The following is a 15,093-nucleotide window of genomic DNA, read 5'->3' as shown; positions in this document are numbered from 1 at the left end:
AACAGCTGAATTGGAACCAGGAGTCTGAGGGCCCAAGAGCAGACCTGCTGGATCAGCAGTGGGGCTGTACGAAGGGGGCTTGGGTCCGCAGGGAAGCAGAGGCGCTGGTGTTGGTGCTGTCCCCCTGGAGCTTGGGGAAGGGGCTGCGGGGAGAGGTCTGATGCAGGAGAGCTGTGGATGCCATCCCTGGGCTCCTCAGGTCTGAGAAACTCTGAGCCCACGCCTCGATTGCACAGAGGCCTCCTCCAAAACAAACAATTGCAAACTACTTCTGCCTCAGACCCAGGTGTGTGAGCAGAAGAACCAGCCCAGCTGAGGAATGGCCTCAGGCCACGGTAAAGCCCACCATTGATTGAAGGCAAAAGAATTCAATAGTTCCAACCCCTGCCTTCGGGCAAAGGGAGAAGGCCTCCCAAACAAGGTCACAGACACTCCAGAGAGGGCAACCAGCACCTCCTGCTGGCCAGCCAGAGAAACTGCACTCAGTAAAGCCTTCAGGTATCTCAAGCCCAGGTGAACCAGCCCCGCCCCCCAACTCAAGGTCTTAGCATAATGAAGAAGGGTCAGCAGAAAGGTGGATCCATAGAAAAATTCCTGGAAGGGAAAGACCCCAACTCAGAAAGACCTAGAACCTCTGAGGAGAATTCAATCTGGTCTCCAGCACAGAAAGACTTCCTTGAAGAAATAAGGAAGGAGCTTAAAAATTTGGGAGAGACAATTAATACCTTGCAACAAGAAAACAAAACCTTAGAAAGTACAATTGGACAAACACAAAAGGAGAATAAATCTCTCAGATCATCAAATGAGCAAATGCAAAAAGAAATTAATTCTCTCAAAACCTCAATTGGTCAAATGGAAAGCTCTTTCAAAAGTAGAATTGACCAATTGGAAAAGGAGTTGCAAAAGGTTAATGAAGAAAACTCCTCCCCCCAAAAAAATAACAGTCTACAGAAACTAATGACTCCATGAGACAGCAAGAATCAGTTAAACAAAATCAAAAAATAGAAGCAAATATAAAATACCTCATCAACAAAACCACTGACCTCGAGAATAGATCGAGAAGGGGCAACCTGAAAATTATAAGACTTCCTGAAAACATTGAAGAGAAAAAAAAGCCTGGACTTAATATTACAGGATCTAGTGATGGAAAATTGCCCTGATATCATGGAATTGGAGGGCAAAGTAGTTATTGAAAGAGTACATTGATCCCCACCAGAAAAAGATCCTAAAATGAAAACACCAAGGAATGTTGTGGCCAAACTGTAGAACTATCAGATAAAAGAGAAAATCCTACAAGCAGCCAGAAAGAAGCAATTTAAATATCAAGGAGCCACAGTAAGGATCATGCAGGAACTGGCTGCATCAACATTAAGGGATCGAAGGGCCTGGAATGAGATATTTCGAAGAGCAAGGGAGCTTGGAATGCAGCCAAGAATCTACTTTCCTGCAAAGCTGAGCCTCCTCTTCCAGGGAAAAAGATGGACATTTAACAAAATGGAAGAATTCCAAAAATTTCTGATGAAAAGACCAGAGCTAAACAGAAAATTTGGATATCAAACAGGAGATTCAAGAGACACATGAAAAGGTAAAAAAAAAGGGGGGGGGGCGGTAAAAGGAAAAAAATGCAATCCAGTAAATTGAAACTGGCTATATTCCTGAGAAATGTAACTCTAACAGAGAGAATACACCTAGCCAGAAATGATGGACATCCATGACCTATCCATGAGACTGCTATCTAATGGGATGTAACTGGCTTTAATCCCACTTGGGAGAAAGACTCTAATAACTCCCAGGAATTTTGACTCTATCCAATAGAATATACTGAACTAGAAGGGAAAGACACTCAGAATTTTCTATGACCTAGATAGAATGATCTAAAAAAATACACTACCTCCCTAAAAAGGGGGACAGGAAAGAGACGGGAGGAGGGAGGGAATTGAATGGGACAAATCCATTACGCTAAGAGGTACAAAAAACCTATGGTAATAGAGGGGAAGAAGGGAGCAGAGGAGAAACACCTGAATCTTCTTCTCATCAGACTTGGCTTAAAGTCAACCTACACATACTCAGTTAACTTATAAAACATCTAACCTTTCAAGTATTAAAAGGGGGAAAGGGGAGGGGGGACAGAGAAAGGGAAGGGGAGTGGGGGAAATAAGGGGAAATAACAAAAGGAAGGGAGGGGAAAAGGGAAAAAGGGAAAGGGGAAAGAAAGGGGAGGGTGTGATATAGGAGGGCAAACATACTGAAGGGGGTGGTATTCAAAAACAAAATGCTGGGGAATATGGATAAAAGGGGGGGAAGGGAGAAAAATACAAACAGAGGGAAGATAGCACAGAGGGCAATAAAGAATTAGTAATTATAACTTTGAATGTGAATGGGATGAACTCTCCCTTAAAATGTAAGTGAATAGCAGGGTGGATTAAAAACCAGAATTCTACAATATGCTGCTTACAAGAAACTCATTTGAAGCAGAGAGATACATATAGAGTAAAGGTAAAAGACTGAAGTAGAAAAAAGCAGAGGGTAGCAAATCCTTATCTTAGACAAACAAGTTGCAAAAACTGATAGTATTAAAAGAGATAAGGAAGGAAACTATATCTTCCTAAAAGGTACCATAGACAATAAAGTAATTTCAATACTAAATATGTATGCACCCAATGGTATAGCATCCAAATTCTTAGAGAAGAAGTTGAGAGAGCTATAGGAAGACACAGACAGCAAAACTCTACTAGTGGGAGATCTCAACCTCCCACTCTCAGATTTAGATAAATCGAATCATAAAATAAACAAGAAGGAAGTTAAGGAGATAAATAGATTGTTAGAAAACCTAGATATGATAGACTTACAGAAGAAACTGAATGGGGATAGAAAGGAATATACTTTTTTCCTGCAGTACATGGCACTTCCACAAAAACTGACCAAGTACTAGGGTATAAAAACCTAATGATGTATTACAGAGAGGCAGAAATTGTGAACACATCTTTCTCAGATCATAAATAATATTGGACCAGGGAGATATAGAACCAGAACTAATTGGAAATTAAATAACTTCATTTTAAAGAATGAGTGCTTCAAACAACAAATAATAGAAAGAATTAATTATTTCATCCTAGATAAAGACAGTAATGAAACAAAATAACAAAACCTATGGGATTCACTCTAGGCGGCTGTCAGAGGATTTATCTTTAAATGCTTACATGAAAAAATTGGAGAAAGAAGGAATCAATGAATGTGCAACTAAAAAAAATTAAAGAACGAATTAAAACCCCCCAATTAAATACCAAATTAGAAATCCTAAAATTTAAAGGAGAAATTAATAAAATCAAAAGCAAGAAAACTATTGAACTATATAAAACCACAAGCTGGTTTTATGAAAAAAAAAACAATAAAATTGATAAACCCCTGGTCAATTTGATTTAAAAAAGGAAGAAGAAAACCAAATTGCTAGTTATCATAAATGAAAAAAGGTGAAATCACCACCAATGAGTTGGAAATTAAAGTAATAATTCAGAATTATTTTGTCCAACTCTATGCCAACAAATATGACAATCTAAATGAAATCGATGAATATTTAGAATAATAAAAGTTGCCCAGGTTAAATGAAGAGGAAATTAAATACCTAAACAACCCTATCTCAGAAAAATGAAATTCAACAAGTCATTATTGAACTCCCTAAGAAAAATCCTCCTGGGCCAGATGGATTCACAAATGAATTCTATCAAACATTTAAGGAACAACTGGTTACAAAAATTATAGACCATTCTCCCTGATGAATATAGATGCAAAAATCTTAAATAAAATCCTAGCAAAACAATTACAAGTTATCACTAGGATAATACACTATGACCAAGTAGAATTTATTCCAGGAATGCAGGGCTGGTTCAATATTAGAAAAACTGTCAGTATGATTAATTATATAAATAGCAAACCTATCAGAAATTATGTGATTTTATCAATAGATGCTGAAAAAGCTCTTGACAAAATACAGCACCCATTCCTACTAAAAACCCTAAAGAGTGTAGGAATAAATGGTTTGTTCTTTAGAATAATTAGCAGTATCTATCTGAAACCATCAACAAGCATTATATACAATGGGGATAGGCTAGAGGCATCCCCAATAAGATCAGGGGTGAAACAAGGATGCCCATTATCACCACTACTATTCAATATCTTATTAGAAATGTTAGCTTCAGCAATAAGAGAAGAAAAAGAAATTGAAGGAATTAGAATGGGGAAGGAAGAGACAAAACTCTCATTCTTTGCAGATGACATGATGGTATACCTAGAGAATCCCAAAAAAATCATCTAAAAAAGTACTAGAAATAATTATCAACTTTAGAAAAGTCGCAAGATATAAAATAAATCCTCATAAATACTCAACATTTCTATATATGACTAGCAAGATACAGCAGAAAGAGCTAGGAAGAGAAATCCCAAAGTAACCTCAGGAAAAAAATAAAATACCTGGGAGTCTACCTGCCAAGGCAGACTCAAAAACTTGTTGAAAACAATTACAAAACACTTCTCACACAAATAAAAATAGGATTTAAATACCTGGGCAAACATCAACTATTCATTGTTGAGCAAGCTAATGTAATAAAAATGACAATTCTACCAAAACTAAACTACTTGTTTAGTGCCCTAAAAATCAAAATTCCAAAAAATTACTTTAATGAGTTAAAAAAAAGTTGTTAAGTAAATTTATATGGAGAAATGAAGTCAAGAATTTCGAGGATTTAAGGGTGGGGGGGAAGTACAAAAGAAGGTGGCTTAGCCTTACCAGATCTAAAATTATGTTATAAAGCACCAGTCATCAAAACTGTCTGGCACTGGCTAAGAAACAGAGGGGTGGATCAGTGGAATAGACTAGGTGCAGTAGCAGGAAATGATTACAGTAATCTGCTGTTTGATAAACCCAAAGAGTCCAGCTATTGGGATAAAAACTCTCTCTTTGATAAAAAAAAACTGTTGGGAAAATTGGAAGTTAGTATGCAAGAAATATTATAAGTAAACTAGAAGATCAAGGAGTAGCTTACCTGTCAGATCTATGGAAAGGGAAGCAGTTTATGACCAAGGAAGAGATGGAGACCGTCATTAATTTTGATTACATTATATTAAAAATTTTTTGCACAGACAAAACTACTGTTACCAAGATCAAAAGAAATGTAGTAAATTGGGAAACAATTTTTGCAACTAGCATTTCCTGACAAAGGACTCATTTCTAAAATATACAGAGAACTAAGTCAAATTTTCAAAAAAACAAGCCATTCTCCAATTGACAAATGGTCCAAGAATATGCAAAGGCAATTTATAGCTGAGGAAATCAAAACTATCCAGTCATACGAAAAAGTGCTCTAAATCATTACTTATTAGAGAAATGCAAAATAAAGCATCTCTGAGATACCACCTCACACCTCTCAGACTGACCAATATGACCAGAAAGGACAATGATCAATGTTGGAAGGGATGTGGGAAATCTAGGACACTAATACATTGTTGGTGGAGCTGTGAACTCATCCATCCTTTCTGGAGAGCAATTTGGAATTATGCCAAAAGGGCAACAAAAATGTGCATACCCTTTGATCCAGCAATACCACTACTGGGTCTATATCCTGAAGAGATGATGAAAATGGTTTGTAAAAACATCACTTGTACAAAAATATTCATAGCAGCCCTGTTTGTGGTGGCAAAGAATTGGAAATTAAGTGAATGTGCATCAATTGGGGAATGGCTTAACAAACTGTGGTATATGCATGTCATGGAACACTATTGTTCTATTAAAAACCAGGAGGTATGAGAATTCAAGAAAGTCTGGAAGGATTTGCATGAACTGATGCTGAATGACATAAGCAGAACCGAAAAAGCTGAATGAGATGAGCAGAACTGAAAAAACATTGTACACCCTAACAGCAACATAGAGGTGATGTTCAACCTTGAGGGACTTGCTCTTTCCATCAGCGCAATAATCAGGAACAATTTTGGGCTATCTGTGATGGAGAATACCATTTGTATCCAGAGAAAGAATTGTGCAGTTTGAACAAAGACCAAAGACTATTACCTTTCATTTAAAAAAGATGACTATCTTATTATGTAATTTTGCTATCTCTTACACTTTATTTTTCTTCCTTTAGGATATGATTTCTCTCTCATCACATTCAACTTAGATCTATGTATACCATGGAAACAATGTAAAGACTGATAGACTGCCTAATGTGGGGGGGTGAGGGGGAGGGAAGCAAGATTAGGGGAAAAATTGTAAAGCTCATAATAAATAAAATCTTTCTTAAAAAGTTGCATTGTGTATTATGGCATTTTGTTATCTCTAATGATTTATTTCTTCCTTTTGGATCTGATTCTTCGCTCACATGTTCAGTTTTGATCTATGATAAGCATGGTTACAACTATAAAATCTATATCAGATTGCTTTCTTCTGGGGAAAGTGGCCTGGGAGGAAAAATTGTAAAACTCAAAACCTTGTTAAAAAAAACGATTAGTAAAAACTACCATTGTCTGTAATTGGAAAAACAAATAAAATTTTTACATAATAGAAAAAGACAAATGTTAATTAGTCACAGATATGCCAAGCCAATATAATACCAATGACAATACTATCTATATTCATTTGGTGCTGTTTCAATCAAGCTACCAAAAGAATAATTTATAGAACTAGAAAAAAATAAAAAATACATGTGTCTAAAAAAAAAGGCAAAAATTTCAAGGATAATTGTGAGGGGGCGAAAAAAAGAGGGAAGGAAAGGCAAAAACAGTACCAGATCTAAAAGTGTACTATAAAGCGCCAAAGCAATTTGGTATTGGTTAAGATAAGATTGATCAGTAGAATAAAAAAGTAAACAATAAAAAGAAACAACCACAGAGTAGCATAGTATTTTAGATCTGTGAAGGAGAAAGGAATAGTCATGATTAAGCAACTGACAGCAAGGATCACATAAAATAAAGCACAAAATTCTGATTGTGTAAAATTTTAAATGTTTGTATAGTCAATGATGATATTTGTCATCTAAAGAAAATGACTTGAATTTGAATGAGGGGGCTATGCTAAGCCATCAGCTGCACTTTCCCCTCCAGAGCCATCTGGGTCCAGTGAACAGATATGAATCAGGATGACTGGAGATGGCCATGGTTTGGAGGCAATCAGAATTAAGTGACATCCCCAAGGTCACACAGCTAGTAAATATCAAGTGTCTAAGGCTGGATTCGAACTCCTGTCCTCCAGACTCCCAAGTCAGTGTTTTAATAACTGCATTATCTAGTCAATAAACACTTTTTATGTACTGATGTGTCAGGCAATGTTTGGAGGATGGGGGGGGGAAGGGGGGGAGTTGGAAAGTGATTACAAAAAAAAAGAGCTTATAAAGAGCTTTTGAACTCCAAATGGAAGACCTAGGGTGAAGTGGTCACATCCACCTTTAGGAAGATAACTTTGGAGGTGGACTGGAGTGGGAATCTAGGCAGGGAGGAGACCAATCAGAGAACTACTTCAATAGCACAATATGAGATGATGAGGGCCTGAACTAGGCTGATGTCAATGTCAGAAGAGAAGCACAAGTATATATAGAAGTTTCAAAGATAAACTTGACAGGCCTTTGTAATACACATGATCTGGAAAATGAGAGAGTGACAGGTCAAGGTAATACCTAGGTTTCCCATTTGGGTGCCTAGGAAGTTGATGACATCCTCTAATTACAAAGTTATGAAGGGAAGGTTTGGAAGGAAAGATGAGTTCAATTTTAAACAGTGAATTTAAGATATCTGTGGGACATCTAATTCAAGATGTCTAACATATAATAGAGAAATATAAGAGTCAGAAGAGAGGTTAGGGCTGGATAAGAAAAAACAATCCAAATGAGGCTAATATTAGGACAGAAAATAGTTGCAGGGTAAAAAAATTATAGCAAATTTCTCTGATAAAAGTCTTATTTCCAAAATATTTAAGGGACTAATCTAAATGTGTAATGTATCAGATATTCCCTAACTGATCTATAAATGAACAAAGAATATATTAAACAAGGGGTTTTCAAAAGAAGTCCAAGTTAACAATAGACAAATATATTCCAAATCACAAATAATTAAGAGAAATACAAATTGAAACAACTCTGAAATTCTAATTGATACACTTTAGATAAGCAAAACTGACAAAAATAGAAAATGTCAAAATCTTGTAGGGAACTAGAGCAAAACATCTATCAAAACTCTCATGGAGCTGTGAAGTAGTCTAATCATTCCTGAAAGAATTTGAAATTATGAGAAAAGTCACTAAACCACTCTTATCCTTTGACCCAGACATCTCACTATTGAGCATATAACCCAAGGAAGGAGACCACAAATAGAAAGAAAAGTACTTTATATACTGAAATAGAAGCTCTTTTTGAGTTAATAAAAAATGCTATGAATATAACTGAATATTTTTGCACCGCAAGAAATGACAAATAAGAGAAATTTTGAGAAACATGGAGAAATCTTTATGAAAATGTGAAAAGTAAAATTAAGAGGAGCAAAAAAAAAATCTGATCAACATATAGAATGGTTACAATATCACTAAAAAGAACTTAATAATGAATACATGAGGGGCAGTTTGGTGGTGTAGTGGATAGAGCACTAGCCCTGGAGTCAGGAGTACCTGAGTTCAAATAAATGATTATAGCAGCTTGATTTTACATAGTGCCTTAATGTTAACAAAGCATTTAATATACTATCTAATTTGATCCTCATAGCTCTTTGAGGTAGGTATTATTATTATAGATGAGTCAGATCTATATCTTCAATGTAGAAAGATAGGAGAATTTCCAGGACCAAATATTGCATACATTGTCAGACAAGATTTCTGTAACAGAAAAATAAAAAAAAGTAAAAGAACAAAAGATCTTTCTATTAAAGCACATTTAATATTGTTCAAAACTTTTGTATGAATAGAGTATTTTAAATCCAATAGGGATGACATGCTCCTTTTTATAAATACAGTACCAATTGCATCAGAGTCTCGGAACATTATAGGGATTCTTCAATGACAGTTATTTAAAAAATTGGCTTGGTAATTCACATAGAAGAAATGAAGTGGAAAAAATAATGTACTCAAAAACTGAGATACAACTGTACTTATCTTTGGGCAGGCATTGTAGATGGACAATGAGATAGACCCAGAATTGAATAAGAGGAGAACAGGTTGGACTGCATTTGGAAAATATGCAGTGTTCTCAAGGATAGTATGATGTTCAATGTCACCAAAGCTTATCTTTCTTATTCCCATATTTCCCTCTGTGATTAATAACTGGTTGCAAATCAAGGCACACCAGGAGTTCTAAAGAATCAAAATCACATGAACGACAATGGAGAACATCAAAGAATTGAAATAAAAAATTTTGCCATAATATTGATTTGAAAAGGTGATGAGTCTAGTCAAGTAGTAACAAGAGGAGAGACGATGTTATATCTTCAGAATATTGCTGTTTGTTCTTTGTTTTCAGAGGCTGAAAAACATCATGGAGTGACATCTTGAGTGGGGCAGACTGGAATACCAGTCATCAGCCTCACTCTCTCTTCCATTGTTCTGATGTACAGTAGCAAAGTCAAAATAACTAATGATGGCTGAGGATAAAATGGCTGATCTTGGCATCTCTGATGCCTGACCAAGTCTAGGGGTTCCAGAGTGTTCAGCAGCCTTTATGGATTTGGGACAAATTGTTCTCATTTGCCTATTCTATCAGGGCAAATCTTCACATCCCTCTAACTCACTGATCAGTTTGAGGCCCCTCTGTCATTCTCAATCTGGTTTAGTCTGCCAAGATGATTTTACTGAGGTATGGCTGCATGCTATAGCTTCCTGGAGCCACAGGTGAGAGTTGAATACTAGGTAAACTACAAATATGGATAAGTAGCCCTGAAGAATTCAGTAAGCCCTCACATCAGAGGTGCTGTTCCTCCTTGAACTCTTAGCAATAAACCACCAGTGCCTTGGATAAAAAGAGGACATGGACAAGAACTACAAAGGATGAGGAGTATTAGCACAGGTGGAAGGAGTTAGCTACACATCTGATGATCCATCAGAGAATGGATACCTGCAGCAAGTGAAACTTTTCTTTTGAAGAAAAGGACCTTTTCGTAAAAAAAGTAAAAACTCTTTGTAAAGTCTATTCTTCGAGTGTAGATTTTTTACAGGTCTTCTAATGGAAGTTGCCTATTCATTTAAACACTTTTAGAGCAATATGGATTTACCCTCAAAGATCTGTTCTAGGCCCTTTTCTCTTTATTCTTGGTAGCATCAAATAGTTCAAATTAGTTCAGTTACTATTTCTGTGCAGATGACTTTGAGATTTATATATCCAGTCTTAATCTCTCTCTCCTGTACTCCAGTCCCCCACATCACTGACTGCCTTACTGAACATTTAAAACTGGAAGTCCCAATGGCATCTAAACTCACCATGTGGAGAACATTAACTCACACCCCCCCCCCAATCTTTCTTCTAAGTTCTCAATTTCTGTTATCCTGCCAATAGCATAGGATTGCAACCTGAATCATTCTTGGTTCATCTCTCATCCTAAATGAGGGAAAAGTATTTTAAAGATCAGAAACTAAGGAGAAAATATACATTTTGGTAAACTTCCTCATTAATAACAAATTGCCTCAGTAAATAGTGCTTATCCTGCAATATTCCTGTTATAGTTGTTTCTATTTTTTTTTTAAGATTTTTGCAAGGCAAATGGGGTTAAGTGGCTTGCCCAAGGCCACACAGCTAGGTTAATTATTAAGTGTCTGATGCCGAATTTGAACTCAGGTCCTCCTGACTCCAGGGCCAGTGCTCTATCCACTGCGCCACCTAGCTGCCCCTATAGTTGTTTCTAACACTGTTCTCCAGAGATAAGTATTTCTCAAGGCTTCCTTGACAAACACCCATTTTTATGACTTAAACATCTCAACATCATTAACTCCCAACTTTCACCTCACATCTCAAATTCAACATGTCCAAAACAAAACTCAGTATCTTTTCTCCCAAGCACTACCCTTGTTTCTTCTGAACTGTCCTATTACCATTGAAAGGAATACACCAGTCTTCCAGTGACCCAGATTCACAACCTCAATGTAATCTCTATCTCCTTTCTCAATCACTCAACTAATATGTTGCCCAGTGTCTCTAGTTTTACATCTCTTCTCTTCCAGGTCTTTTCTCTCCTCACAAAGCTGACACCATGGTTCAAGTCTCATAATCTTTTTTTATGCTGCACTAATTTTCTAATTGCTCTTCTTGCTTAAGTCTTTTCCCCATTCCAATTCATTTTCTGTTCAGCTGCCTAAGTAAGCTTCCATAAGTCTGGTCATGTCACATCTACTCCAGCAGTGTCCTGTTACCAGCAATGTCAAAAAGAAACTCCTTTGTGTGGCAGTTAAAGTTCTTCCTCACTTGGCCCCTACTTTTCCTATCTTCTTACATTCTCCTCCCTTCCCTACCCTCTGTAATCTTGGGATACTGACCTACTTGCAGTTAACATTCCACACCCTATTTATCTCAGGGATTTTTCGCAGTCTAGTCCTTGTGTCTAGGTTGCAAGTCTTTCTAACCTCCCCCTTTTAGATGGCTTCCTTTAAGCTCTGAAGTCCTGGGTATTTTAGGAGGTGCTTGTCCCGCTTGTGCCGTGCTCTCTGGAGTGAGCCTCTATCACTTTGTATTTATCTTATATGTTATGATTTATATAAGTGGTCTTCCCCATTAGTATGAGAGCTCCTTGGAAAAAAAAAAGTACTATTTTTGTTTTTCCTTTTGTATTCCATTGTATGGCACAAAGCCTGGTGCCCAGTAAGTGCTTAATACTCGATCAATGGCTTTCCATCATCTCTTGTGGTTTCATATACCACATCAAGTTCCAAGTCTCCCAGCTTTTATTCATTTATTCTGAGTGTTCTCAGGGGTCCTAGAGGTATTCCTCTCAAAACCAGGTTTCCATAACTTTGCACAAACTGGCAATGCCACCTCCAAGTCTTTTCTCACCCTCTCCTCCTTTCTAACAATCCAAATTTTGCCTGCTTCAAGGTTCAAACAAAAATCCGTTTTTCTAAAATGATCCTAGTATTTCCCTCACTTTTAATTCATTTAGTAATCTGAATCTTTACCACTCAACCTTACAATTTGTTTTCTTGTGGGCACTAGAAGATAACTCCTAAAAAGCAAAGGTCTTCTTTTCTTTTCTTTCTTCCATTATGTAAGCTTGTTCCGGGTAATCTTTGACTAAAGTTCATTTGACTATGACAGACTTTTCAAAAAATTCTTATAAAAATCTACTATCTCTTGGCTTCAAGACCAACTCTCTTGTCTTTCAAAAGGAAATTCTTTCAAATGCCCAGTTCTGGACACTCTCAAATCTGCCCTCTCATCTCAAAGATGGGGGAAGCAGCCAAAGAAGATTTGCCGGAGATCATTCAGATGGTGACCAGTCTCCCGGTATAATTCAGTTTTTTCTACTAAGTCATAGGAGAGAATCCTCTTTTCACCCTCCAGTATTATGTATGGTGAATCTGGTAGAGGGGGGAGAGGTTTAGAACTGGCTAAACGTGAATATTGTTTTGGAAAAAATGGAATAATAACATATAAAATGTAAAAGAAAAAAATGAACTGATACACCATTGATGTTGCAGAGGAGGAAATCGTGACCCAGAGTTAATATTCAAGGAAGAATGCATGGGACAAACAGGTCTTGACCTTATTTAAAGGCTTTTTCGTCGTTTTTTTAAAAATTCATTTTATAATTAAATTTGCGTCTCCCGGGCCGGAATTCTGAATATGAAGTCGGGCCCCGGCTGCCTCCATACGGGACCTCACCTGTCACGGGGGTGGATGGGTGACCTTGAGGCCAGGTGCGGCCCCACACCCTACCCGGGTGATGCCTGGAAGCGTCCCGGTGCGCGATGCCGGTGCTCGGGGTGGGGCCCCGGGGCTGGGTGGGGTGCGGGCCGCGGGGGGCAGGGGCGGCTCTACCCATCTCCCCCCGAGGCCGCGAGCCCGCGCCGGGAGGATGCAGCCTGGCCCCGGGCCGCGCCCCACTCACCTGGTCCAGCTTGGGCATCACCCTCCGGGCGCCCCCCATCTTGAAGCGCAGGAGGTTGTACAGCTCCTCCGGGTGGCCGAGCAGCTCCACGAACTCCATGGCGGGGGCGCGGCGCGGCGCGGCGCGGCTCGGCTCGCAGGTGGCCCGCCGCCGGCTTCCTCAGCCTCCCCGGGTTACCGCCGGCGCCGTGACTGACAGAACACTCCGCCGGGGCAGCTGAGGGGGCGGAGCCCCGGGCCGGGCGCCGCGGCCGGAGGACGTTCGAAGTCGTTAGGCACGCCCCTTCCAGCTCCCGGCCACCAACCGGTGCCTCGGGATCGAGGTCCCGCCCCCTCCCGAGATCGCCGGGTCGAGTGAAACGTGCTCATTGGCCCAAGCTGCTCGCACCAGGATGACGCCGGCCAATAGGCAAGCTGGGCGAGCCTGGTGTGACAGACGCTTTCCCGAAGCCCATTGGCCCGCCGGCTGGGGCTGCCGCTCCGAAGGCCCCCGGGTGCCGGCCTCTGCGCCACTTAAGGCCGGAGGGGAAGGGGCCGCGGATCCGGGCGGGAGGCTGGGGCGGCGCGGGGGCCGCCGAGACACCGCCCGGGGCTCGAGGCGATGCTCCCCGCGGGGCCCCGCTGCCGCCCACCGGCCCTCGGGGCCCCGCCCGGCGCGACTCCGGCACCAGCTCCGGGCTCCCTGGGCCGAGGGGCGGCCGAGGCGGAACAAAAGCCCCCGGACAGCCCTCCGAGGGATGCGCCGCCGGCAACGGCAAAAAGTGAAGCATCCGACGGGGCGTTTCTGCGGAAACCGGAAAGCAGCTTGTCAAAAACTAGGTAGAGGGGGCGGCCGGGGGGGCGTAATCACCTAGCTGCGTGGCCTCGGGAGAGCCACGGAACCCCATCGCCTTGCAAAAACCTACAAACAAAAAACCACCAAAAAAACTAGAGCTGCAAGCACCTCCAACCATATAGCAATGAAGTCAAAATTGGTACCTGACGTGGACTAAAGAGGGGACCGCACAGGTAGATGAGGGGAGGAGCTCGGGAGTTTACCTGTCAGATCTATGGAGAATTCATGCCCAAGCGAAAGACAACATTGTGGGTTGTAAAATGCATCAGATGATCATATAAAATTGAAAAGGGTTTGTACATACAAAACCAATGCACCCAAAACTAGAAGGGAAGCAGAAAATGGGGAAAAAAATGTACTGCAAGTTTCCTTGACAAAGACCTCATTTCTCAAATAGAGAACTGAGTCGTTAGTAAGAATACAAGTCATTCCCCAAGTGATAAATGGTCAAAGGATCTGAACAGGCAGTTTGCAGAGGAAGGAATTAAAATTATTGTCATATAAAAATACTCTATTGATTAAATACAAATAAAAACAATCTGAGGTTCCACCCCACACCTATCAGACCGGCTGATCTGACAAAAAAGGGTAAAAGACAAAGGTTGGAGACGTGGGAAAATTGGGATGCCACTGCACAGTTAGTAGTTGTAAATTGATCCAATTATTCTGGAGAATAAGGGTAAAAAAAACATACAAAAATATAGCAGCTCTTTTCCTAGTGGCAAAGAATCAGGAATTATGGGTGTGTCCATTAATTGGAGAATAGCTGAATAAGTTATAACCTATGACTGTGATGCTGGGAAGGCTTACATGAACCGATGCACTCAAATAAGCAGAACCAGGAGAACATTGTACATCGTATGAGCATGTATTTCTAGGCTATTCTGAAGTCCTGCCCCTCATGATTTCTTATTAAATGATAGAGTTCCATCACATTCATATACCATTATATGTGCAGCCATTCCCAAATTGATTGGCATCCCCTCAATTTCCAATTCTTTGCCACCATGAAGAGCTGCTATTAATATTTTTTACTTTCAGCAATGCAATGATTCAAGCCAATTCTAAGATACTTTTGTTGAAAAATGCTATCCATCACCAAAAAAAAAAAACTGATGGAATCTGAATGAAAACTGAAGTATACTTTTTTTAATATTTTATTTTTCCAACTACATACAAAAATAGTTTTCAATCTTTTTTTGC

At 39.6% G+C, this 15,093-nt stretch overlaps 1 protein-coding gene across 2 annotated transcripts in view; it reads right to left on the bottom strand.

Annotated features, from left to right (window-relative positions):
- FDFT1 (farnesyl-diphosphate farnesyltransferase 1) overlaps window positions 1-13,304 on the bottom strand; it is a 61,652-nt gene extending 48,348 nt beyond the window's left edge. Inside the window, exon 1 of one of the 2 annotated variants that reach the window (XM_074209516.1) lies at window positions 13,057-13,304. In XM_074209516.1, coding sequence (XP_074065617.1) covers window positions 13,057-13,155 — 99 coding nt within the window. In that variant the 5' untranslated portion in view covers window positions 13,156-13,304. Of the gene's footprint in view, window positions 1-12,830; window positions 12,915-13,056 lie in introns of those variants that run through there. The other variant, XM_074209517.1, reaches the window with a different exon arrangement.
- Window positions 13,305-15,093: the final 1,789 nt, after the last annotated feature.

Source organism: Macrotis lagotis, chromosome 1 (genome assembly GCF_037893015.1).
Source record: "Macrotis lagotis isolate mMagLag1 chromosome 1, bilby.v1.9.chrom.fasta, whole genome shotgun sequence".
Taxonomy (NCBI): domain Eukaryota; kingdom Metazoa; phylum Chordata; class Mammalia; order Peramelemorphia; family Peramelidae; genus Macrotis; species Macrotis lagotis.
Note: the sequence above shows the minus strand (reverse complement) of the source record. Positions and strands in the feature narration are given on the sequence as shown.